Below are 27,004 nucleotides of genomic sequence, written 5' to 3' on the forward strand. Positions count from 1 at the left end.
CATTTGCACAGCCCCAGCCCCCCCAGCCCCACGACACTGTACCATCCAGCCAGCGTCATGCCCCTGCAATAGTCAGAGACGATTCCCGAGCTTTAGCCGGTAATTTGGTACGAAGGGGAATTTACCCCAAATAGCACAGAACTCCCCCCCGAGCAGAGTGTAGAGCAAGCTGTTGTTATTGGGTCATGGATGAGACATAACAGTGACTCTCTCTCCTCCTTCTGTAACCTTCCTTGCGACTGCATTATCGCCGTTTTTAGAATGGTGTACATGGAGTTTGACTTGTCGGAGGGTTTTAATGATGCTTACGTCGCAAGTGTCTGGGGAGTGAAGTTTAAATCTGCTCTGAAGTCCAATAATGAGGCTTGTCACGGCCCATTTTTTAAATTTTTATTAACTGTCACAGCATGACTAATGTCTCTTTGAATAGCAGAGACATGGCCCCATTTGTAGTATCAATACCAAACAGACCAAGTAGTTGTTGCAATGACTTGACAACATTGAATTCTATGGCTGCATATGTATTTGGACGTAACATCTCCTCACTCTCGTTTCCTCGACTCGTTCACCTTGCTCCGTTCCCAGCAGACCCTCTAAAAGATGGAGGAGTAGTACCTTTTTGTCCTCCTGGTCTTCTCCTCCACTTCTTGTGCCTAATTGGCATAGAGTGCTGACATTTACACTCTTGGCCCTCAGTGACATGGCTCCCTTTCCGGCTGTGAATCAGCTTATTAGTAAGAGATAATTTTTCTTTTCTCTTTCCCCTCTGCTTCTCTTGGGTTCATTCTTTACTTTTTCTGTTAAAAATGAACCTTTTGTCCAGAATCCTTGTTGGCCGCTAGAATGAAGAAGTACCATTGATAGACTGAATGTAAACCTGGACTGTCCAGATAGCTGCATTAATGCACTATTAAAGGAATAGTTCAGATTCTTTGAAGTGGGGTTGTCTGAGGCACTTGTAAATAATGTAAGTGTATAACCAGCACAGGATCCCGTTCAGTTTGGCCCCCTTTATTGAAACACCACACTTACCCCTTTTTGACCGATGGGAACCTGGTTCTAGTTCAGGGCTGGTGCTCCCGCTGGTTCAGAGCTGGTTCAGAGCTGGTTCAGAGCTGGTTCAGAGCTGGTTCAGAGCTGGTTCAGAGCTGGTTCAACACGCGAACCAACTCGGCACCAGTTTGTTTTTGATTCCTAGATTCAACGCTCCTTGTTTATTTCCCCTCAAAATGTAACTTGATGGACCCTTCCTGACACAGGCCAGTCCATCTGCTCCACGCTCTCTAGTCGCAACTGTGCCTTTCTTCCCACTTTCCTTGCTCGAGCCCGTGGAAGGGCCACATCATTACATCACTTTTACGTGACCGCATTTCCCAGCAGCGCTACCTTGAACTTTCCCTCACAATAACAATGATGACGCTCCAGCTTGTTTTGGGTCTCCTGCTAGGACCTAACAGCAAGGAGGTAGGGTGTTTCCTCGACCTTGGAATCTATTAGCTCCATCTTTGTTATTTCTTCGCTGCAGGAAAATTGCGGAAACCTGTTTGGTTTGTCTTTTTGGTCACGGCAACCCCTCACCCCTGACTTAAGCAGTTCGCGGTTCTAATAATAATAATACATTTTATTTAGAGCGCACTTTTTATTTCAAGAAATCTCAAAGTGCTACAGGCACACAGTAAAAAGGAGGGAACAAACTTTAACATTTCTTAAAAGGAGTACTTAAAATAAGTTAAAAGCATCTTTAAAGAGGAAGGTCTTTTAAATGTTAGACGAAGATCTTTAAATGTTAAAATGTTCTAGACCATCAAAGAGTCGGTGCTGCTCTGGAACCTGTTTTCCTGGGTGGAAGTCCGTTCTCTCTCAGTCAAAACTCAAAAAAATGGCTCTCACTTGAGCACCGGCTCCGAGCAGGCCCTCAAACTGCCAAGGTGGAAAAGGGTTAAGAGAGTACTGGCACAAAGTCTACCATCTCTCAATCAGTGGATTGGGGATTCAGTGCCTGCTTCGAGGACAAGCCTCTGTATATGTGGCACAAGACCCCAACCTTGTCCATTCGGCGCCCACTGGGCAAGACACTTAACCCCAAAACTGCCCCTTGGTGGCCATGCCAGCTGTGGGTGAATGAGATTGGTTAATACTGGTGGGCGCTTTACATAGCTGCCTCTGCCAACAGTGTTTGAATGGGTGAATGCAAATTGTACATGTAAAATGCTTTTAGTAGTCCATTAACCATTTAACATTTAGAAGCTATGCTATCAACTGCTGCAGACAGAGTGTTGTGCCATTTTTGGGCTGTTTGTTGTCAAGTAAAGCTTTGATAAAAGTCCAAATAACACGCACACTTACACCAACGTTAATGTTGAAATGAGCTGAGTAACTAGGTGAAATGGACCCTGTCATGGGCACATGTATGGCTCAAGGTAAATGATGTGCTCCATGTACAGAGGCTGTAGTAAAGCTGGTAGAACCTGACCTCTGGCCCTTTGCTGTTTGCCATTACCCACACTCTCTTCCCAGTTTCCTAACATGTCCTCTGTCCTATCCTCTAAATAAAAACATCATAAGCCCCACCTCAAAATACAAGTTCCATGCTGGTCTTTAGCCTGGCCTATTAACAAATCTGTTGGTAAAATACTTACCATTGATAGGTACCTCAAAAATCCCACATACACAAAAAAAGAACTGTCCCTCTAAGCGACCAGAGACATTTCAACTGCTACAACTGCCATGTTTCCGTTTTCCTTTTTATAATGGCCATGCCCCTCATGTGTCAGACCTTGGTTTGTAGAAATTGAGTGATGTGTATTAAAAGCAAAAGTCAAGCGCCTACTATGTTCCGTCAACTTTTGATTCTGTTCTGAGTTTCTGCTTTGGTTGTGGAACCAGATACACCTTCATCAGTTTTGGAACGTTTTGACTTTCTTTCTTTCACAATCATTGTTATTGATTCTGTAATACAACACAATACAACAATTTTACTGGCCTTTTCATGACCATGACCCCAAGCCCCTCCCACCCAAACCTCACATTACTTACATAAGAAAAACAACAACAACAATGATACTTAACTAAATAATACAAAAGAAACCAAATTAGGTAACCTTTTGACTTTCATCCATTATCTACACCGAACCCGACAGCTAATGGCACACTGATCAAAGATATTGGTTTGATCTGGCCCTCCTAGAACAAGTGAACCTCCTCTTGTTTGCAAAAGCCTAAACTCTGCATGGAGATGGTGGTGAGGGTCTTCAAGGATGGCCTTTGCCTTCTGAATGCTCTGGCTTAGATCAACGCCAACAATATTTTGGCAGACTTTGACAATATATATATTTTTTAAATTTATGTTTTTGGGCTTTTTGCCTTTATTTTACAGGACAGCTAAAGAGAGACAGGAAATGTGGGGAGTAGAGAGCGGGGGAAGACATGCAGGAAATGGTCGCGGCTGGGAATCGAACCGGCGACCCCTGCGATGAGGACTGCAGCCTCTGTATGTTGGGCGCTGAGACCGCTAGGCCACCAGTGTGCGACTTTGACAATATTGTGCGACAGGTGGGATAAACCTGGAAGACTTGCAGGCTAACATACAATATATAATCAAACAGTCACACTTAAACCTATGGGGAATTGGGGGTCACCAATTAGCTTAAAGAATTTGGAGTACCAGGATGGAACCCACACTTGCACACAAATTCCACAAAGTCCTGCCTGCGGTTTGAAAGCTATGAGGTGACAGCACACCGCTGTGTCACCATGCAGGACACATTTTGGCTTTCAACTAAATGGAGTGGAAGATCCAACCAATTTAGACCCAGAAATGAGCAAATATGCAGCACAAGGGTCTCTGTGAAGAGCAGAAACAACACATTTTGGGGCTCTTCTAGCTTTTTTATTATTCTGCATTCTCATTAGGGACAACTCTGTTTGGTCCAGCTAATGGTAGAGAGTGGTGAAGCTGCCAAACACAGCCATGAAAGTAAGAATAAAATGCAGTATTTGGTTGTTTTTCATACCGTATACCAAACTTTTTCACCAAGCTAGAAAAGTGCAGTGTATTCCTTCACGTGACCGCCCAATCGGGATTGGAGTACGTTGGAATCATCGCAAATGTATGACAACGAGAGAAATATGCTCAGAAGAAAGATGTCATTTAAACAATGTGAGCCTCGTTCCCGGTGGTGGACGGCTCCAGTCTTAAGCTCAGGTCCAAAATAGAGGATCCTTGTCTGGCAGCGCTCCTAAAAGGCCCCCATCATCCCTCCCAAAACGGGCTTGGTAGGGGATGAGAGACCCCGACAATAAGCCCCGTCTGACACAAAATGGAGGACATCGGCTCTCGGCTGAGCGGCGGGGGGATTTCCACTGGCCATGTGTGAGATTAACTCACCTCCGAGGTTCCATGCTGTGCTGACTCTGCTGGCAGGAGTGGACAGAGAGGGAGAGAGAGAGAGAGATGGAAGCGAGGGAGTAAGAAAGGAAAAGATGGAAAGCTATTAAAATCAAAGGTTATTACATTGCTGCCAAGGTTAAAGGAGCTCGGTTGGCTGGTAGATTTGGCAGCTTTGACTAAGCTTGAAATCCAGAAAGCCTTCTGTGCGGTCATGTTGAGACTGAAATATTAGCAGCACTTCAGCAGGAGAAGTTGTTGTTGCTTTGAGTGGGACTTCTTCTCTTTCACACCAGTCGGAAAACTTGTTCCCGGCGACCCTTAATGGACTCACGAGCACGAAATCGGAACAGAAACAAATGCCGATTTCCTCCCCGTGTGTTCTCTTCTTGACATCCATCCGCCCAGCTGTGTGCCACACCTGGCAGCTCCCAACAACGGGGAAGGCGCATTAAAAATGAATGAAAACCATTGAAGAGAAGCGGAAATGAGGAATTAATCCAACCCTGTGTGTGTTCATTTTTGAAGAGTGTAACTTCCATTTGTGTGACAGATAATGACGGCGCTCATGGAGGAGCGGGGAACGGGTAGGGGTGGCGCGCATACAGGAATTGTCATTCATAGCCCTATAGCGCCTGTCGTTTATTTCCCCACTGCGTCATTGTCATTTGCCGTATTATTTTTTCTTCACGCCGCCCTTACAAAACAGCACCTGTCACTATGCGGGTGCGTGCGTTTTTTTTTGCGTGTGTGTGTTTGTCTTCTCACACGGGGAGCAACACAAAACCTCAGCCTTCTTTTTGAAAATGCAAATAGCTTCTATTTGTGGCTCGCTCCTGTCAGAGAGTGGGTGAGCGTATTGAAAGAAGTTTTGTGTGTGTGTGTGTGTGTGTGTGTGTGTGTGTGCGTGTGTGAGCTCGCCTTTGTGCATCTGCTTAACACTTAGTGTCTTTGCCTTGGCTGTTTGTATCCGTGTCCTTGGCAACTGTGTACTTTGATTTTTTTCTCTCTTTTTGGTGCAGTGTGTCAATTTTGACAGCAAAAGAGATGTTTGTGTTTATTTGAGGAAGTTGTGTGTGTGTAGGTGTGTGTGTGTAAAATGCTGCTGTTCAAACTTAAATATCTCACAGCGAGTTCCGACTCCTGATCCCCTTCGTCGCAGGAGTGAGGCAGAGGGGAGAGGGGAACAAACAGGCTGACTGTGTTTGGATCTATTTAATGTGTTTACTTCGGTGTGTGTGTGTGTATATGTGTGTGTGTGCACATGTTTCTTAGTGGTCTGTATCTGCAGCAGATGACTAAATCTACACAACTTTCAAAGTGCAATGTGAATAACTTTCTCCCTCCTTGTCTCTTTCCCTTCCCTCCTCTTCATGACCTCTCTGTCTCTGCTCAGGAGAAGAACAAGGACAAAGACAAACGTTTCCGTCCGCTGTACGACATCCCCTACATGTTTGAGGCCCGGGAGTTCCTGAGGAAGAAGCTCATCGGCAAAAAAGTAAGAGTTGATTAAGTGAAAAACCAAATTCCCCCCACACAAACATAAAAAGCACATCAAGAAAAAATGAAAGCGACTGTTTGGATGTAGTCGAAACTTAGGAATTGTGTGCTTGAACTCGCATCTGGACATTGGTGTTCCAATTTTGTTTAGAGAAGTTCTAAGGTTTTTTGATGGGACATACAGTGACACTCACTCTCTTTCCAAGGTTGTTTTTCATTGATAATCAACAGAGAGAAAATCTAAACTGCAAAGGGGGACTGTTATTCTACCCTCGCTCTGAACAAGACTTCTCCAATCAGTCATAAAACAAACCACACACTCAAACCAACAACCTCAAGTGTTCACAGAAGGCACTAGGATACTAAAACAACAAGAGCAGTTCTTTATAATAAGTTAAAAAGTTAGCATTGTGCAGGGGTGTGATTGGTCTGAATCGTCCGACCTAAAGAGGTGACCTATGAACCAGCTTGTTACCACCCTTTATATATATGTATATACAGTTGTGCTCATAAGTTTACAGACCCTGGCAGAATTTGAATTTTTGGCCATTTTTCAGATAATATGAATGATGAGAGGAAAACTTTTTTTCAGTCATGTTTAGTGGTTTGGTGAAGCCATGTATTATCAAACAACTGTGTTAACTCTTTTTATATCATAATGACAACAGAAATTACCAAAGAAATCATTAATTCTGTCAGAGTATGTAAATAACTTTTAGCTATTTTAACCCAGTGTGTTCAAACTGCTATGCAAACTAGCTTCAACTGAACTGAGCATGTGCAGAGTGAATCAGGTGATTCTTAACTTGTTCCTGATTTGGAGTGCAAGCGTTACAACTGACCCGTGTTACAACTGTCCAAGGTCTCCCTACTAATAGTTGGCATAATCATTTCTTTCAGTGTTTTAGTTTTCGGTTTTCGGCCTCGGTTTCCTCATTTTCGGTTTTCGGTTTCGGCCAAGAATTTTCATTTCGGTGCATCCCTAGTAAAGACACATGACGTGAATTCACCTTCATTCGCTTATTAATTCATGCTGCAATAGCCAATCAGCTTGCAGATCCTCTGGTGACATGAGGTAACCTACAGACCGGCGGAGGCCGAATTGATTATATTTCTGTGCGTCTTCCTCAAACTCTGTGACACTACCTTCTTTTTATTGGAAGAGGAATAAGAAGGAGCTCACTTGGAGGAAAGTGAGTGAGGAGGTCTATCTTGTTTGATGACAACAGACAGTAGTGGCGTTTGAAGGGAACCCCTCTTCCCTTCCGAAGATGTGTGTCTTGGGCACTCGCGTACACGCAATTCTTTTTATTTATTTTGTATTTAATTTTTATTGTGCCATAGAACATTTACATTACAATTACACAATATTCAAGACATAAGTACATAACAAGCTTACGACATTCTTCAGAGCTCTTTGAATACAAACTTATATCTACATTTTAGCCTCTATGGCCTCATTTTCTCTGCGTACACGCAATCGTGACGCAAAAATTGAGCGAGTTACTTGTGCAAAATTTAGCAAGTAAACACAAACATTTTGGCATTTAATGCAAACTAAGCGACATTAGTGTTTATATAAAGGCTGTTAATGCACCTTTGATATAGCATTAGCCACCTGCTAACTGCACAGCTGATAGCATTGTGCTAATTTAGTAAGATCTGGTTTCATAAGCGCTATATCGCCTTAGGTCTGTGTTACAAAGGCTGTAACCAGCTTTGATTTCACCAAGGTTTAAACACAGTAGATTGATTGAATCCTTGTTTGAACATTTCGGCTGTATGATTGTTCAGTCAGGTCGTTTTAGTTCGGAGGGATCAGCTGGATCTCTTCCTCGCTCTCTCACTCACTTCTCTCTATCTCACTTTCCTCCCAACACTACCCCTGAGTTGCTATGGCTACAGAACACACCGTGTCAATCACTGAAACTTTCCTGTGTTCCCCCCTCGGGTATCAAGATGAAGATTCTATCAAAGCAATGACACGCCTGATGGTGGCAATAAGGAATCAGATAAAGAAGTTTTTTTTGGGGGGGTGAGGTAATTCTCCATCCTAACAGAATAAAGTAAGTCAAGAAAAAGTAAATCAATTAAACATCCCCTCCAACGAGGGATTCCCTGATCAGCTAATACGTTCGAACACCCTCCCCCATCAGTAACCCCGACACATGTCTCTGAAGCTGAGAGCTTGGTATCTATCTCCCTCTCTCTTGGTTTGAATACCAAGTACTCCTGCTGGATGCCCAGAGGCTTGGTATTGGTCGGGGCGCACCCTTTAAACAAGCAGTGTTGATCCCCCCCCTCTCCCCTCTACCTCCTCCTCTTGTGTCTATTGATCCACCAGGTCTGCGCACCTTAGGGGCTGCTATGATTCACACACACCTGACCCGGCAGAGCCCAGCGAGACACGAATCACTACTTGAGCATCTTTTCTGTGTTAAATTTGGAAAGGACGCTTAAATGACCTACATCGGATGAGGTGTTGAAAATAGTACAACTTTTAAATGTCAGCACCAACAAGAAAAGAATCTTAAAAGTGGCTAACTTTACTTTGAATGTCGTATTGTAGTCCTGCAGTCTCTCATCAGTATCAGTATGATCAATGCGGTTATTGTTGTAATGTTGCCCCCTCCAATGGCGAAGAGACAGGAGGCAGCTGTTGCTCAAAGGCAGGCCCAGGGCTATTGTCCACTGCCTGAGTTGATGATGGTTTATGTATTTCCAAATAGCTAACTCTTAGCTCTCGTCAGACACTGAGGACACACATTACAATGTGAGGCACGCTGGAAGAGATTTGAATCTCTTTGTTTGTGTTACAATCTTCATGAAACTGCTCTGAAAGGGCAGATTGATGGAAAACTCAGGCAAAAATAGAGAATTATGCACAATCATGTTAGCACAGAAACTTCCTGAGTCAGAGGTTATCTCATGAATCCCATGCCGGCTTTTTAAATATCAGATTTCGCAGCTTAGACCTTCAAAAAAAAAAAATTCTATTATGAATGTTTTTTGTTTTTTTTTCCGTTTTAAATCCCAGCTTGTGTTTCTGCTGGGCTGAATGTACCAAACAAATGTGCAAGTTTCAGAGGTCCAAACCACAGCGGCAAAACAATAGATGGTATAAACACTCCCATCTAACACTCTCATAAGTCTACAAAGTAAAAAAAAAAAACAAACAAGAAAAAAAAAAAAAAAAAAAGCTTTTTGCTGTACAGCCTGATAAACAAAAAACACGCACCCACTCAAAGCCAAAAAGCCAAGAGAGTTCCTTTTGGCATTCAGCGCAGGAGTGAGATTCATCTCCCTGTCCCAGCCTCTTATCACTGCCATTTTAACCATCCTCATTAATGTTCTTTTAATGACGGAAAACACAGCCAAGAGCTGGCTTTTGACGAGTGAAGCGAGAATAATGATTCGGCTGTTTATTTGTGGTGTTTGTGTTTGGGGGATAATGACTCTGTGTTTGTGTGTGTGTGTGTGTGTGTGTGTGTGTGTGTGTGTGAGTGTGAGTGTGTGATGGGAACAGGGCGACTATAGCCTCATCAAGGTGCAAAAATACAGCGCATTATTCCATTAGCGTGAGGATGAAATGTGGAGCAGAAGGCCTCATATCAAAGCGTTTAATGACAGTAAAGTAGCACTGTGGGATTGCAAGGGAGTATCAACATACAGGGATGTCAGTGTGGTATGTGTTGCTGCATGTAGCAGAGGTCATAATGAACATGGGTTCTGGCAGTAAGAGTCAGATGCTGTGTTCTCATTATAGACTAGTGGTGCAACGGATCATCGTTGATCCGTGATCCGTTCGGATGCCTCTCCACGGTTCGGCACGGACGTAGTCTGCGGATCGGTTGATGAAAAAAGTTGGGCGTGTTCACGTGATGACTGCATGTTCAATCCACTCTGGCTCGTCAAGTGCAGCGGTAGTCGTGGTAAGTGAAGGAGCAGAGGAACTTGAAAACCCTCCTGCATCTTGTAAGTCACATGTATGGGAGCATTTTGGGTTTCCCTGTGAAATACAGTGAATGCTGAATGTGCTTGAGCCACGTTATGAAACTCCGTTGCGCACCCACTAGACCAGAGGCCGTCAATACGCGGCCCGCGGACCGCATCCGGCCGTCTATTTGTGGTCCCCGAACTGTTATTCCTTCACTCTGTGTTTTGGTCGGGTCACCGCGTGTTTACTGGGACTTGTCTCCATGTCAACGATATGCAGACAGGCTGTTACTGGGTCACTTAGAGTCCCCTGCTGCGAGTATAATTTTTAACTTTCACTTTCGTTTATGGAGCAGTTCACATATTGGCACTCTGCCAGCTGTAGGACCCTAGAATCAAACGTGTGTTCCAAGTTTGCAGCTCAAAGAAAAGTGGACGGTGAAAATCAGCGATTGAAAGAAGAATAGAGTGAAATTTTAGAAGTTCCTCTGCTCCTTCACTTGCCATGCCATGAAATGCAGTGAATGAGGCAGGACGGCCCACAGATAGGGTGCTTTGCACATGCAGTACATTTTGAGTTGAATGTTGTTTTAATTTAATGGGCAAAAGTTTACAAAATAAATGGAGGGACAAAGTTATATTTGTCTTGTCTTCTTTTTTTTTTTGCTTTTTTTTTTTGCTAATAAAAGTTCACTCCCATACAGTGTGTGTGTGTGTGTGTGACAAACTAGCTACTGTACGCAAGCCGTTTTTTGAACCAGGCTGTAAACATGTTTATTAATGCTGCAATGATCGTCTTTTTTTAATTGGTGTGTATGTGGTTTCTGGTGTTTCTGCAGCCAGCCTCAAGCAGATTCTCTATGAACTCCAGTTTATAACACTTCCCCATGGGCTTCATCGCTTGAGACCGGAGGTTGCCGCTTGGTTCTCATGCACAAGGATAAAAAAGAGGGAGTGATAATCGTGTAATAACATGGTTCAATTCTGTGACCTGCAACATGCAACTGCAAGCTCCAGTTTCTCTCGTCAGAATGTCCTCACAATATTCAAACAGACGGGGGTTTCAAAACTCACCCTTCAAAGCAAATGATTGATCACCAGTGAGGATTGAAAGTATACATGATTTCACATGTGTCAAATAGAATGACAGTTCTGGGGATGACTCAAGTATGCCTGTTTTCCCACGAATGTATCAATGCTGCTGTTTACAGTCTGCATTGAGATGCATCAAGCATGATCCAATCACTGAGGGGCAGCTTTAAATGATGTGTCAAGAATTCTATTCATGCATATGCATCATGTATGGATGCAAAGTGAACTTGCACCACATAGTCAGGGTTGAAATATGTGGAAAAACAAATACGTAGGAATGCACAGTATTTAGTTTTTTGAGCCGATACTGGTTAACAATAATAACCTGCTTCTGATGGCCAAGACCAAGAAGACTGTTACCAATATTTTTGTTATAGTTTGTTCACACTCAGTGAGCTCTACTGAACAAATCTAACTAAAATCAACTTATTGGTGCCCGTGCTAGCTGCGGCTGCTGCTACTTTGTATTTCTTCAATATATATTAATTGTGATGATGCATGAATCAGCACAGAGCAGATCAGGCCGGAGAGGAAGTCAGGCCCCAAACAACGTTAGAACTTCTGCTAGATTTTCAGAATAAAACCTTGTTGTCGCCAGATCGCACTTCACTAAACTACAACAAGGCAGAGCCAGGCCTGGAGTCAACAGGTTAGAGGTTTTCGGAGTCCAATAAAGACAAAATGGATGAAGAGAGCCTCATCATTGGGACGGGAGAGCTGTTGATCAGTAATTAGCGTGCAGAATCCTTGGTCTTGTGACTCCAGTTGTTCGGCAGCCCTGGAGATGAACCAGACGTGGATCTGGTGGAATTCCAGAGGTTGCCTCTTTGATGCACTTTTACCCCTTTTCGACCGAGGCAGTTTCAGGGCCGGATCTGGTGCTCAATTGCGAACCGTTTTTTCGGGTTTTGACTGTGAGTGAACCAGATCCCGGCCGGGAAAAACCGTTCCAGAGCAGCTCCAACTCTTTGCTGGTCTAGATCAGCGAACTGCTTACGTCAGGCCGAGGAGCGGGGGGCGGAGTTGCTGTGATCAAAAACACAAACCAAACGTGTTTCCGCCATTATCCTGGAGCGAAAAAGTAAAGGAGACTAATGGATTCCAAGGCAAAGCAGTGGTCCGCCATCGTTGTTGTTGTGAGGGAAAGTTTGCACTAGCGCTGGTGAGAAAAGCGGTCACGTAAATCTGACGTCATGTTGGCCTCTTCCACAGGCTCGAGTGGGCGGACAAACAAACAGTTGCCATGCTGGTCCGCAAGTTCATCCAGCTGCGAACCAGCGTGAGCACCAGCGTGAGCACCAGCTTGGAAATACAACCTGGTTCACGTTGGTTGAAAAGAGATATTTGGGAGTGAGCTATTGCCGCTCAAACTCTTGAAAGAGTTAACGCTGCATCTGAAATTCAAGAAGCTTTTGCATGGCCACTCAGGACACAAACAAACACGTATGTTGCTTGTTAGCCCGTTTTGTGCTACGGAAGAAACATGGTGGTGCAAGATGGCAGCCTACATGGCCTATGTAGATATAAAAGGCTCATTCCAACCTACAAAAAAAGCTCTTATTAAAGCTAATTCAACATGCTAATGAATATTATAGTCCTTTTCTACCAGAGCTGCTTTGCTATAGGCTGCTAATTGCCACACCCTGCACCTTTTAAACTTCCCTTTTACTTCCACAAGTCCTACATAGGAAGGTTTAGATGTATGTGTAACTCTGTATATATTCCATATTTCATCCCTTTACTCCTCCACATTGGATTAGTATTGAAGTTTTGTCTCTCAGGTGTGTGCTTCCAGGCGCACAGAAGTGAGTTACATTTAAGTGGAGAGCTCTAACCCATTTGCCAAACAGAGCAGCCTCCTCCTTCCTCCTCAAGTCTGCAAAATCAATAACGGAAGAGCTCAGGAGCGCTGCTTTCCTCCCATCCCTTCATTGTTGCTAAGACACCGGGGCGAAAGCTCTGAATTAAAGCCTCCGTCACCACGTATCTGAATGTCTTTTAAACGATTATGAGCCAGGTTTCTGAAGGTACAAGCATCGGTTGCTTCAGCAGCCTTGGCAACATGAAAGAATTAGTTTGGACGAAATCAAACAGACTCCCGGCGGTTGAGTGTTTATACGTGAGCGCAATACTTAACCTTCATAGTTGTAATGTTAATCCGTGCCACCTTGGCCTACTTGAGCTGTCAAGTCGGATGCAGGTAGGTGCACAGGCGTACAGATGCATGTTGCACTCCCAACAAGGCGAGGAGTTTAGTCGACCCACTTACTGTCATCCTGTCTCCGAACACTAAGCTCTACAGAGACAGATTTGGAGCAGTAAGCATTAGGAGAAGACTCTAAGACCACCGCTTTCCCTGCTATTCTGCTCAGGAGAGATGCACTTTTATCTTTTCGCTCTCCTCCCTCTGACACAAACAGAAACAAAGATTTTACCCTCACAGTTGAGGAAGGGAGGGGGGGTAATTCGGCCTGGACCTGGAGGATTTAGAAAGGACCACTCTGCTCTTGAGTCTTCCCCGAATCGAACGTGAGCCACCCACAGAAGAACAACCGCAGATCTGGGGTCACATCAAAGAAAGGCATATCTTTAAATAATCTTGCTCCAACTGGACTCAAGTTAAAGCTAATCATCCCTACAAAGTCACCGTGTCAAGGTTTCACACTGAGCCACAGGTGTTCACCTTCGCAGCATTCCTTTTTTGTAAAGCCAGAAGTCGCCTTGGTGTGCAATACATTACATGAATTGGAAAACAAGCAGATTTTCTCCTGACTAAACCTGCCAGGACGTGACTAAGCATTAACTATGAGTCTCTGCGCACCGAGCAAAAGCTCAAAGCCCTAATGCCCCCGCTCCGCTTTAGGAGTATAAAGCGACATTAAATGCTTTTTTTTTTTCTATTAAACCTCCTATTCCTCATCTCTATAAGGAGAGCAGGGCGCTTTTGATCTTTTATAAAGCATATCTAATATCCATATTCAAAAGACTGCCTTTTTTCCCCTCTTTCTGCTGCCAAGTGGAGTCTATATTTGATAGCTTTCAAAGGCAGAAAGGTGCCATACCTGGTTTGATCTTTGGAGGAGGAATTCGCTTTAACGTGGAGTTAAAAATCAACTTCAACAAGCATAGATTCACAATTTATGTCATGTTGGAATGTGCGTTTCTGAGATATTAAACTTAATGATCACATCAGGTAATCGTCGACATCACCTGTAAGAAGACTCTAAGACCACACTACAGGATAATCGGGCTGATTTTTGTCCCGATCTCCCCCTTACGATCAAAGCCAGCAAAGGCCCGATTGTCTGATGTTTGCAAACATCGGGAGCTGATTTTCCTGTGGTGTGGGGTGTGGTAAGAGTGAGCTTGTCCGGTCGGAGACACTCGGAAGGCCTCAGAAGGAGAGATCATAAATAATGAAAATGTTTTTAATATTTGCGACTAGAAATCCTGTAGTGTGTGGGATGCTCCGAGAGAAGCTGAGCACACACGGCTAGATTGGACTCAAAAAGCTAGATCGGATATCGCTGACAAGGGGCCGATATATAGTGCCGATCCATATGGCAGATCTATTCATCTCAGTTCTATGCTTTTCTGTGTTTACAATATCTATTGGTTATGGAGATTAACTCACTGGACTGCTGGTACACATTTAGAATCTCTTGAATTGATGATACTGTCAGTTTAAAATGTTTACTTTATTTTGGTTTACAAAGTCAGAAAAGCCTGAAGTTGCCAAAACATGATTCTATCCTTACATTAAAGGCCCTGTGAGGAGTTTTGAACTGGCTGAGAAACAGACTGAAAATGATACTGATGCCTATTTATGACCTTCAATAGCAAACAAGTTCATCAGCAGCAACACTGACACCTCCTCTGTTGTAATTTTTAATGCCTGAAACCGCCCTGGGGGGGTAGGTGCCAGACCAGATGATTGACATCTTGCTTCAGAAACAGCCTTTCTTTGACTGTTTACATGGGAAATAATCACATTCCCTGATAATGTTGACTGTTGAACACAACAGGATGAGGCTTTTGTTGAAAACACTACTTTTGCATGTATAGGACAAGAGATAAGAGGTATTACTTTGCCTACAAGAGGGGCGCCAGAATCGATACAAAACAAAAGTTCCTCACAGCAGCTTTAAGGAATAGAGATCGTTAAATCAATACTGGGATCAGATTGGCTAGTATCGGTATTGGCAGATACCAAAGCCCAGGTATCGTTATCGATATCGGGATCTAAAAAGTGGGATCGGTGCATCCCTAGTACTGGAGCAAAAGCCAATCAAGACGCGGGCTGACTGACTGAGGAGGAAGTAAAAACAAACAAACAAAAACATGGCGCCTGTGAAAACGAAAGTCTCTTGGAACTCCGAAATGGAAGACCAACTGGTGGATTTGTGGCAACAGCATGAATTTTTATATAACGTTTGTCCAAAACCTACCACACAGGACATTGTCCTGGAAGTTTTTACCGTTACTTCCCATTACTGGTGAATAATGAAATGGAGACTTCTGCCGGCTGACAAGGTTTTATTCTCTTTGCAAGGAAAAGGTCAGTCATCACCCGAGCGGTTAGAATGAAGAAAGACCCCAAACAAGGGGAAAGCTTAAACATTTATACCTGAGGACCGCCCCCTAAGGTGTGTTTCAAGAAGAGGTTTTGGGGATCTAGACATCACAATTTAAAACACAAAAGGATCTGGTACCTTGGTGAGGGGACAGGAGTTGGGACACCTCAAGCACTGCAGGTAATTGCATCAAGAGAAGTGTTGGACCTTCCTGTTCGTCCGCCATGTTTGTTTACACCGAAGTCACGTTTTACTACGCGAGAATTGGAATATTGAGTGTGAAGAACCTGATACTCTGCTGAAGAATCGGTTAGTGCACACCACACACTATAAGATCAGCAGAGAGAGAGAGATCTTGTGCGATCTGTCTTTTGTTATCATCAAGTGTGCGGTCTCTAAATGTGTGAAGGTATGAAGAATCCTGTAATGTGTGCCAGCCATAAGTAAAAAAAAAAACCTGTCTGAACTCTCCGTTTAAAGTGAGCTGAATGCGCACGCTGGCAATCCCCCCCCCCCCCCCCCTTGTCTCCGTGTTCTCTCTGTCACTCTACATCTGTCTGTCTGTCGTCATGGCTTTCATATATCCCCACCCGCATTGAAATGGCACCGTCTGCATGGTGACATAATCCCAAAAAGCTCGATTTGGCTAACTTTATAAGTAGTGCTTCTTGTGCGCCTGGGTCTCAGCCTCAGCAGAAAAAAAAGTCCAGTGGAAACGCTGAATTAAGCCACTTATCAGGGTTGAGCACATTCGGATAATCCTGCGCGCTCAAAGTGGCTCCTGTTATGCAGCTGCGTGTGTAGTACTGTTAGCGCCAGAACCCCCCCCCCTTCCCCCTTCCTCTTTCTCATTTGCGTGCATGCACTGAGAATGCCATGAGTGTGCAATGTGGTGTTGGATGCGGTGTGTATTTCTCAGAGTGACTTGGACGTGGTTTTTGGGGGGAAATCTGGAGGTGTGTGTTTTTTCAAACAGATGCACAAGCATTCAAACAGAAGCGTCACCAGGTCCCCTGTTTGAAACCTCCAGATGGGGCTCCCTGGTCTTTCTCTTTTGTTTCCTCGAGTTGTGCCTTCCCAGCCTCAGGATATTTTTCTTCCAGCACGGCTCACTTCATTAATTGATAGCCAGCTGCGATTACAACCAGGCTAAAAACACAGCAGCAACGTAGGCAACCCTCTTACACACACTTACACACACTTACACACAATTCATTCTTCATATTTCAATGCTTTTTCTCCCTCTCTCCCTTTTATGCTCATTTTTTCTAACCATCATGCTTCTGTCTTTGTTGCTTTGCCTCTCCAAGGCTTGAAAATAAAGAAGGTCCTCATTTGTTCAGACCTGCTGTGATTGGCTGGTTTCATCTTTGCACCTGTGTGTAGGCCTGTCTGCTTTTTTGTGGCTTCACTAAAGCACACTGTCTCTTCACCGGCTTAACTGTAATCACAGGCTTTTCTTCTAATGAGTTAAAATGCCCCTTTGATTAGAAAAGTATCAGCACTTGTACATTGACGTTTATTTAAAAAAACATGTTTTTGTTGGCCGCTCGGTTTGCAAACATGGGAAGGAACAAAAAAGAAAGCCGCCTGTGGGTTTGATGAAAGGGTGCAGGTGACAGGTGTTTACTTTGGTTGAGCAAACATAAACCCTCCTACACTTTATCAGGGATAGCAGCCTTTTACTTTGTCGTGTCTGCAAAAAAAAGCTGCCCATGCTGAGCCAACGCGGGGCTATGATTTCTTACAATACGGCACGGTACAGGTGTCCTTATAATACTCCAATAAATTGCTGCTTGACAGCTTTGGATCCAAAATTGGGTCCCAAAACACTCATCATCTTGTGTAAATCTTGTTCAAATGAATAAAGAACAGTAGATGCTGCCAAATACAAAGACTTTAAAATTCTTTAAACTGACATTATTACCAAACCGAGCTTCCCCACTAGGGGTGGGAATTGATAAGATTTGATCAATGTCAATGCCATTGTCGATTCTGCTTATCAATCCAATTCCTTATCAATTCTCCTAACGATTCCTGAGTAATTTTTTGAGGGGAAAAAAAGTAATTCTACACAGTCTTCCACACCAAAAGGAACAATTTTATTTTTTCCAAAATTATGTCTGCACAAGACTGAACATGAACATATTCAACTTGATCATACTGAACAATAGGTTGACCTCATTCTTGGCCACATGAGTCCGGACGTGGCCCCTCAAGCCTGGAGGAAAAGACTTTAAATTTGGAGAGGAAAAACGCTTTTCACCTCCGGGTGTCATCGCGGACATATTTTACCCGCTCTCGGTGCCTCATTTTCGGCTTTGTGAGTCTGGACGTTGCCCCTGGAGTCTGGAGGAAAATACTTGAATACTTGAAAAGCGATAACATTTCAGATGTACAATTCCGATGGAATTGATCAATTGAAACCGGTTCTAAGTCAGATCTCCTCCATGTTAACAGATGGGACAAAAGTCAAAGTTTAAAATCAAAATACTCGCCAAATGAAGTCTTCTCATTCTGATTTATGTCAAGGAGTTGATTTTCTGAGATGTTTAGCTCTGCTTCCACTGGTATCTGGATTTTTCATATGGGAAGTTTTCCATTTGTAGTACATTTGTAGTCTGAGAAGTAATGACCAATCATGTGTCTGCAGGCTTTGTAGAATAATAAAAAACAGTCAGTATGGAGAGCAAAAGCAAGCATACTGCTCAAACGTTATCCCGGCTCTGATCACCGGTTAGTAAGTCAGAGTGAAGGTTCTGTGTGTCTTGAATTTAGACAGACTGGTGCTTGCAACTGATGAACAGGCACTACTGGGGATATGTAATTGATCGAACATTGATTGGGTGTAAAAAGCAGATGTAAAAACAGCATGGAACAGGAAGTCTTGGCAGAAAGTTGCATGAGTGAAGTGTTTGCTTCAATTGGTGGGAAAGGCAGGATGCCCACACGGCGCCATCCACAAGCTAATTCTTAATATCTCTCTCCCTCCCGACATCCGCAGCGCCCCAACCCTGGACAGTTTTAAGAAAGCAATCAAAACGCACCTTTTCCTCAAGGCCTTTCCCCGTCAGATATCCCCACCTATCCCCCAGACCCCCTACCTGACCCTGTAAAGCAACCTTGGGTTTCTTGAAAGCCACTATATAAATATCAGTTATTATTATTATTAATAATAATATCTAAACTATGGCCACAATAATGTCACCAATGTATTTACGGGGGGGATTGGACGGGTGGGGTGTTGGCTTCAGTTTTGTACAACCAGAGGATGTGGAGACATGTCGTCCATCTTTACTCACAGTCAGTGGCATCGACATGTCAGAAACCCTACTCCTTGTGAGGAGTAAACAAAATCCCCCCAGCTGCTCGTCAACTCAGCAGAACAAAAACATTTTGTATCGCACTTCCCCTCCTGTTCTTGTCCTTATCACTCCCCCACTGTCTAAATCCATCCACTGTCTCCCCCCCTCTGCCTCCCTCTCCTCTGGGGGTTCTTATAGATAGCTTTGCCTTATCAGGAGATCGGTTAGATGGCCCGTGGAGAATGGGCCTGGAAACTCCTCCTAATCTAACATCGCATGGTCAGAGTTTATAATCTGTCATCATATGGCCTAATGGGGAGCTACTGGTGTTCTGGTTTCACAGCTTATAGCATCTAGGGTTGTATTCTGCTCCTGTGTTTTTAATCTCCTCCTCAAATCTTCCCCTTCTTCTGTCTCTGCTTTCTCATTTTCCTGTTTCATTTCACCTCATTTGGTCCTCTCTGGCACATTTGTTTTCTTCCTGTTTTTCATCCCTTTGTTTGTCCCTTATTTTTTCCGTCGCCCGGGCCCGGGAGTGCTCGGCCATTAAACCCCAATGTATCTGACAACAAAACAAAAGCTTTTTCATTCATTTGGATTGTTTTCACTTTTCAATGAGGCTGAATAGAAGTGAAACTCTGTCATGTTTGAGCTACGAGGAAATTAAGAGCTTTTGACGTGGGAGTGAGAAATAATTTCCTTCCAAAAACAATAAGAACATGTGTGCGTGGCGACAAATTTGATGAAATTGGGGGTGTCTTTGAAGCCAAAAATATTGCTTAATTTTCTACGGCTGAAAGGATCCCAAACTTATTCTCTTTCTAATATGACTGTTACTATAAATGTCACACAAGGATGGATTAGATTTGTCAGGTTTGTGTGTGTATGCAGATCAAAGCTAAGATACCTTAGAGAGGGTTAGAGAGTTGGGGAAGACATGCAGCAAATTACCATGGCTGGCAACAGAACCAGAAGACAGTATCCTCTGTACATGGGGCGCATGCTTAGATTACTAGGCCAATGGTGCCCCCCAACAGGTGACCATCTTCTGCCCAATAAAACCCCCTTCTCTGACTCTGCTGTTAGCTTACCAGCATTGAATCGATGGGAGAAAGCCAGGATGCAATAACTGTTGGCGACAGGCATTCATGTATGGCGCATTATTTGCTGATGGGCTGATGTTTGACAAGGCGAATGTATGTAGATACAGATGTTCAACCGTACATACACACGGACACTTCTTTGTTAGCAGTGAGTGTTGTGTTGTTTGGTATACAGTCACTATTCAACTGAAAGAGGTCACTTTTCATGAGTTGTCGAAAAGCAACTGATGGGGAAGTGGAAACAACTGCAATTCCTAAAGTGTCCACTAGAGGCTAGCTCCCAAAGCCAATGAACCTCTGTTACAACCTGTTTTAAAAAGCCCATTTTTACAGCAGAACCAAACCTGTTCACAACCTGGTCCAACATGTTGTTTGTCTGAAAAGCTGATTTCTTTAAAGCTAACTGTACAAGGGTGATAATTTGGTCGAATCGGGAGCGGGGCTCATTTGATTGACAGTTGGGAACCATAGACTGTATAAAATATGGACATAGTATCCGTGATGTCACTCATCTGTTTCTGAAGAGCTGTTTTGAGGGCAATCGTTAGCGGCACCCATATTGCTAGAGTGATTGTGACGTAAAGAGGCGGGCTTTGAGCCTCCTAGCCAACAGCTACAGTGTTCCTGCCTGTCAATCAAGTCAACTGTGCTTCTCATTGGAAGACTCGTAATCTCGATATCTTCGAAATTACCGTGTTATGAAAAAAATCACCCCCTGTACAGTGTGTGCCGATCGAGAAATGAGCTATCCAGGCTACACTCGTCTTTCGTACCAGGCTGTAAACATGTTTATTTCTGCTGTAAAGATCGGCTTTATTGAATTGGTGTGTATGTGGTTTCCGGTATTCCCGGAGCCAGCCTCAAGCGGATCCTCGATGAACTGCAGTTTTTAACACTTCCGCATTGGACTCATATTTTTAGACCGGAGGTTGCCGCTTGGTGGGAACATTGTATCCGTTTGCCAGGCAGCAGGCCATAGCATCAGCTTCTATATTAGGTGAAAGAAAGTCGGAGTTGGCCAATCCAATGTGGTGACCTCCATCTTTTGGATGCATAATCCTCTTCAGAAACCAATGGGGGGTGACCATTCAGGGTGTATTTAGACTTTATGTCCACCAAGTTCTAGTATCAGGTTAGTGCATTGGCTGGAATAGTTGCAATTCGCAATATAACAGTTTTGGTTGTATGAGTTTCTGCCAATTCTACCACTACAAGCTTTTTCTTGTGGTGTTTTCTTTATTTCAGTTCCTTGAGTTATCAACCAAAACATAAAACTTTGGTAGTATAACTCATTTTTAGTATCTCCACCGCAGTAGTTTTATCAGCACACTCATTTGTATTTAATGGTGTTCCCATTCTATTGCCTCCAAACCCCATAATCCATTCCCTGGTATCCTTTTCATTTTCCGTCTGTGCTTGATATGCAGACAGTACTTCCTGCAGAACAATACGCTAAACCTCATCCATTCAGCTCTGACAGAAGCTCCTCTGTTCCTCACGTCACCACGTCCCCATCCCGTCCATCTAATGACAAGCCCACGTCTCTGCGTGTCCTTGTTGGCATCTCTTTCATGTTCTCGTAATAGGCCTGTCTGCATTGTCTCTATTTAACTTGTGTCTAAGCTATGACACTGTGATGCGAAGCCAGATTTCCCACCAATCTTTTTTTCTTCATCTTCTTTGGTTCCCTCCCTCCCCATCATCACACTTTTTCCACACATCACACGTCCGACATCGTTGACACGTAGCTCTTTAACTGCCGATCATGTGTACCCCCGGTACGGCTGCATCCCTGCTGTCGGCGCTGTCTGCCTGCGTCTGGGTCCACGAAGCAGGCTTTCCCCATCACAAGCCTCTTGAGTACACAAACAAAAACACACAAGCACAACACACACACAGCTGAGTGACAAAAATTGTATCTTCAGGGTGGGAGGAATGGAGAATGTCCCTGGGGAGCTGTTTAGAGAACACACAGCGTAGGGTCATGTGGGTTCTATCACTGTTCCCTCTTATGTGTGTGTATGTTTGTGTGTGTGTATTGTCCCAAACACCCACTGTGTGTTAATACTTCTCCTCTGGGGAGATCTACAGCGTCGCCTGATGTGATTCACACTGACTGGGGTGACCTTGAGAAGTGGGACAAACACAGACCCACACACACACACACACACACACACACACACACAAACTCAAACACCCCCTACACTTATTGTTACAATAACTGGTGTTGCTTTCTCTTTGTGTCACTTCTCGCTGCGTATTTGACCTCCTTTCCTGGCTATTTGCCCCTTTAGGTCAATGTGACAGTCGACTACATCAGAGCAGCCACCGGCCCAGGAGAAGGCACCCCCGCCTTTTCAGAGCGCACCTGTGCTACAGTGACAATCGGCGGCATGTAAGTAACACAGCGTTTTGGTATGGATTTCAAAACCTTGTTAATCATGATGTTAACCAGCAGTCCTGGAAGATTTGGAGGGGGGGAGAAATCAGAACAGTTAAGGGACTTGGCTCAGAGCTCTGCTTTTACTTTATCTCATCATCAAAATGAATTCAGAAATGGCACCATTACAAAAGAAAGGAAAACTCACTCACAAATGGGCTCCCTAGCGAACTGACAAAGAGGTTGTGTAGATTTAACAACAGCTTTAATACTCCTTGGTTAAAACCATTTTGCAGCTAACAAGGGAAAATGACATAGACAGCTCAAGCTGTACAAAGCTTGGAAATATCACTATTTCTATTAAGCTTTTAACATTTACAATTCGACTTAATTCTACTTTGGCTGATTGAAAATAGCATAGAAATGGGGGCGCTGGTGGCCTAGCGGTCTAAGCACTCCACGTACAGAGGCTAAAGTCCTTGTCGCAGAGGTCGCAGAGGTCGCAGAGGTCGCAGAGGTCGCAGAGGTCGCAGAGGTCGCAGAGTCGATTCCAGCCTCAACCATTTACTGCATGTCCTTCCCCTCTCTCTGCTCCCCAAGTTTCCTGTCTCTCTTCAGCTGTCCTATCCATAAAGGCAAAAATGCCCCAAAAATATAACTTAAAAAAAAATGGATTAATCAATTCAATGCAATACATTTTTTCCCAATTCAATATCAATACAGACAATCCTGGACAATTTATTATTTCAGTTGTAATGAAGCCCCACTCCTGTAGGGGGCACTGTACTGTGATTGGCATTGAAAATTGAACAGTGATCCCTTTTGACTACACAAGGAAAAAAGAAAAGGAAAAAAAAAAAAAAAAAGATAGAACTAATAGAAAATGAAAAGATTACATCCTCCCTTATCTTGAAGTCCAACTTGGTACAATCCAGATTCCCGACACCTGGTGGAGCATTCATTAGAGCACCATCCTCAACCAGGAAGTTGACCTGAGAGGTCGATGGTTAATAAACAAAGCTTAAAACCAAATATTTAGAAAATAACACTCCTAATATTACAGGATAAAACACATTTCAAGTAACTACAAATGAATATTCAACTTAAGGAGCTGTACACCTCATTGTTGGAGAGTAAGTGTTTTTCCCTCACACACACTGATTGGTCCACATTTATTTTATGCCTCTAGATAATATTGTCTTATTGTGTCTATTGGATTTCTCATTTCGCCAGCGTTGAGCAATGAGTGCACTCGTAAATTGTGCGGCAAGTATGTAAATGGTACAATAAAACAACACAACGTTTAAAAAAGGTAGAAGGTGTTAAAAAAAGATATCCATTAAAGTGATATAAAAACAAACTGAGATGATTAAAGCCTCAGTAAGGAGTTATTGACTAGTAATGGAATATGTTGAATATAAAAGTGTTGCCTTTCTATGAAGTAAAAATGTAAACAAGACCATCAACGTGAAGATTGACTTCTATATAGTCATTTAAATGCATGTAATCACCGTTAAGGAGTAGGTGTTAGGCAACAAGACTCATAGCAGTCCAAAGACACAGCCTTATTTGCATTTTATAACAGGAAGTGTTCACATTGAGTGGGACATGTCACAGTGTAAAGGCCATGAGATTTTCAGAAAGAAAACACTACTTATATACGTACAGGACTAAATTATTAAAGATACAAGATGTACTTTGGCGCCCCCTGTGGACAGAGTTTGAACTACAGCATTAAACCTCGAGTGCGGAATTTACACTTTATCACAAAATGAATATTGTTTCCTATTATGACCTAGAGCAGGGGTTCCCAAAGTGTGGGTCGGGACCCCCTGAAGGGTCGCAAGATGTCTCCCAGATTTTTTAATTTTTTTGAAGCATTCTTAATTTGCTTATTTTATCCATTATTGTAAAATATAGAATGAAACCCTGCAAAGAAGGTTATTTCATTAGTTTTATGCCTTTCTATGTTGCCAGATGACTCCTAAAGTTAGGGTTAGCTAACAGTTAATTATGTAGGTAAACTAATTTTGAAGTTGAAGTAAATGAAGTATGAAGTAACATTTACCCACTTCGAGAGACATAGGGGTCACAAGTCTTAGGCACCTATATTTCGGGGGTCGCGGGCTGAAAAGTTTTGGAACCCCTGACCTAGAGAACCAATCCAGACTACTCACGACAATATCAACTTCATCTGCATAGTGCTTTTCAAAGCTTGTAATCACATCCGTGGGTTAGATGTTGCTAGCTGCCGCAACAGCGTTTGTGTACATGTTTTACAGCTAAGATTCACAATCGCTGAAACAATAGGTTGTTAGAAGAAAGCAAGATGAGATGTTGATTTAAAGAAATGACCTTCACTTGAATCAGACAAGATTAGTAAAGAGATAGATGACAGTTCCCTTTTTTGTCCACAGGGGGCGCCAAAATGAACACAAACTGAAAGTTGCTGACAGGAGCTTTAAATGAAAATCCTGATAAGCTCAGCCTGATCAGAAAATAGCCATTGTAATCCTACATAGATCTATCAGCCCCTTTTTGATGCTTTTCATCATCAAACTCAAAATGTGTTGTTTTTTTTTTAGCTCTCACAGTACACAACACCTCAATCTTCCAATTGGACATGGTTACAGATAAGCTCCTCTTGCTCATCGGATCATACAGTATTTGATTTGTAAATGTGAGCAACTTCAGTAACACATTCCCTTTCAGTGCATTAGCTGTCTCCCAGGATGAAGCTTTAAAAGTACAGTTCATCTGATGCAAGATGACACACAATAACCATTTGTAAACGCTTAGAACTCCCTAATCTCACTATGAATCACAGAGTAACCTGAAAGAGCCTCTTTGTATTTAAATTTTTCATGAGAAGGGTCACATCAGTGCAAGCAATTATTTTTCTATCTACAAACAGGGCTTTGAAGAAATCTGGTTTTATCTGTTTGAAGCATGTACTTTATTCAGCGCCACAGATATAAGCGTTATTAAACTACTCAGAGGTTCAAATTTAATCAGAACTGGAGAGAGGAGAGAGGAGCTGGGATGCCTCATGACTTGAAATGAAGTCCGTCCTCGCACAGACGAAGCTGAAAGGCTCGCTTATCTTCCGGTTCTCTCTATCAGTCTCATTCTGGGCTCTATAGCACAAAGCAGTTTCCTACACACTTAGAAACTTGGACATGTTCGTCATAGAACAAGCGGTCTTGCTTCTCTGTATAGCTGTAGAGTACACAGGTCAGGACCCGACCTTGTGAACCGCCAATTAGAACCCAGCATTAGTCGGCTACACCAGCCGCTCCACTCCACAGAAAACAGTTTGCATGGCGGATGTCAAGGTCAGGGGGTGAGGCTGGTCGGTGGGGGAGATATATTTGACCTTTTTGGGGGGGCGCTGTATCGGTCAAAAATGTTGAGATTGTGGTAAGAGAGAACAAATGGGGCATGGTTGAGCCTGTTCTGGAAAGTTTTCAAGCTATGCAATTGAGCTGTGTATGGCAAGGTTTGGCAATATACAAAGTACCAAAACACCATTGTACATCTTAATACACTGTATATCTCAATGATAGTTATACTCAGGAAGGAAATACATTACACAAAAGTGATTCAGGGGTGAGATAGGATCCCAGTGTGTCAGTGAGCTTGTTCCCCCGGCAGTCCAAACCTATAGCAGCATAACTAAGAGCTGGTCAAAGCCTGAGCCAGCACTAACGATAAACTTTATCAAAAAGGAAAGTTTTAAGCCTAATCTTAAAAGTAGAGAGGGTGTCTGCCTCCCGGACCCTGACTGGTAGATGATTCCAAAGGAGAGGGCCCTGATAACTGAAGGCTCTACCTCCCGTACTACTTTTAGTGACTTTAGGTACGACAAGCAGGCCTGCATGCTGGGAGCGTAGGGGTAATATGGCACTATGAGCTCTTTAAGATACGAAGATGCCTGACCCTTAAGAGCTTTGTAGAAAACAACATTAAGGGCCAAGTTCCACCAGATCTGTGACTGCACCGGATCTGATAGGTTTCTATTCTAGTCAATGTGTCAGCTCTTAGTGGATCTGATCCATTGCGTTCCATCTGTGCCTCTGCTCCGGCAGGTCCGAACGCAACAGATCAGATATGCAAGACTTCTATTTGCCGGATGCCGGAGCACAATATATCAATTCAGCACAGAGTAGATGGAGCGGGACAGGAAGTCAGGCCCCAAAACAAAATTAAAACACCAGAACGTTTTTATGTAACTACGACAACAAAATGTAATTTTGAGCAGAGCCAGGCCTGGAGTCCACAGGTCACAGGTTTTCAGAGCATAAAGACAACATGGATGAGGAGAGGAGGAGGAGAATCCTTGATTCAGAGATCACCGCGGGAAAACCTCGGTCACATGACTCCAGCTTTCTGGCGGTCCTGCTCCGTGCTGCATTCCAAAAACGCAACCGGTGGGTGTTGACGGACGAGAGAGCACGGAGCCGGACGGCAGCGGATCAGAGATGGACCGGACACGGATCTGGTGGAGTCCCATGTCAGGGTGTTTGTTGGGGCTGGAAGCGCCTACAACCTAAATTTCAGAGTGCTTCCCTCCAGCATGTACTGTTGCACGGATACCAAAGTTGTCCCACAACACCTGCTTCCCTTAGTAGTGTTCCTTAGGTCTGTTTTAAAACTTAAAACGCCCTGTATGCTTAATATTTGCTTTAATTCAATTTAACTTTAACAAGAAACTGTAAAAACTGCTA

At 43.5% G+C, this 27,004-nt stretch overlaps 1 protein-coding gene across 1 annotated transcript in view; it reads left to right on the top strand.

Annotated features, from left to right (window-relative positions):
- The window catches only part of snd1 (staphylococcal nuclease and tudor domain containing 1), a 289,368-nt gene that overhangs the window by 51,140 nt on the left and 211,224 nt on the right, over positions 1–27,004 (top strand). Inside the window, exons 11-12 of the mRNA XM_034673168.1 lie at positions 5,784–5,885; positions 22,192–22,292. Coding sequence (XP_034529059.1) covers positions 5,784–5,885; positions 22,192–22,292 — 203 coding nt within the window. The remainder of the gene's footprint in view (positions 1–5,783; positions 5,886–22,191; positions 22,293–27,004) is intronic.

This window comes from Notolabrus celidotus, chromosome 21 (genome assembly GCF_009762535.1).
Source record: "Notolabrus celidotus isolate fNotCel1 chromosome 21, fNotCel1.pri, whole genome shotgun sequence".
Classification (NCBI taxonomy): Eukaryota; Metazoa; Chordata; class Actinopteri; order Labriformes; family Labridae; genus Notolabrus; species Notolabrus celidotus.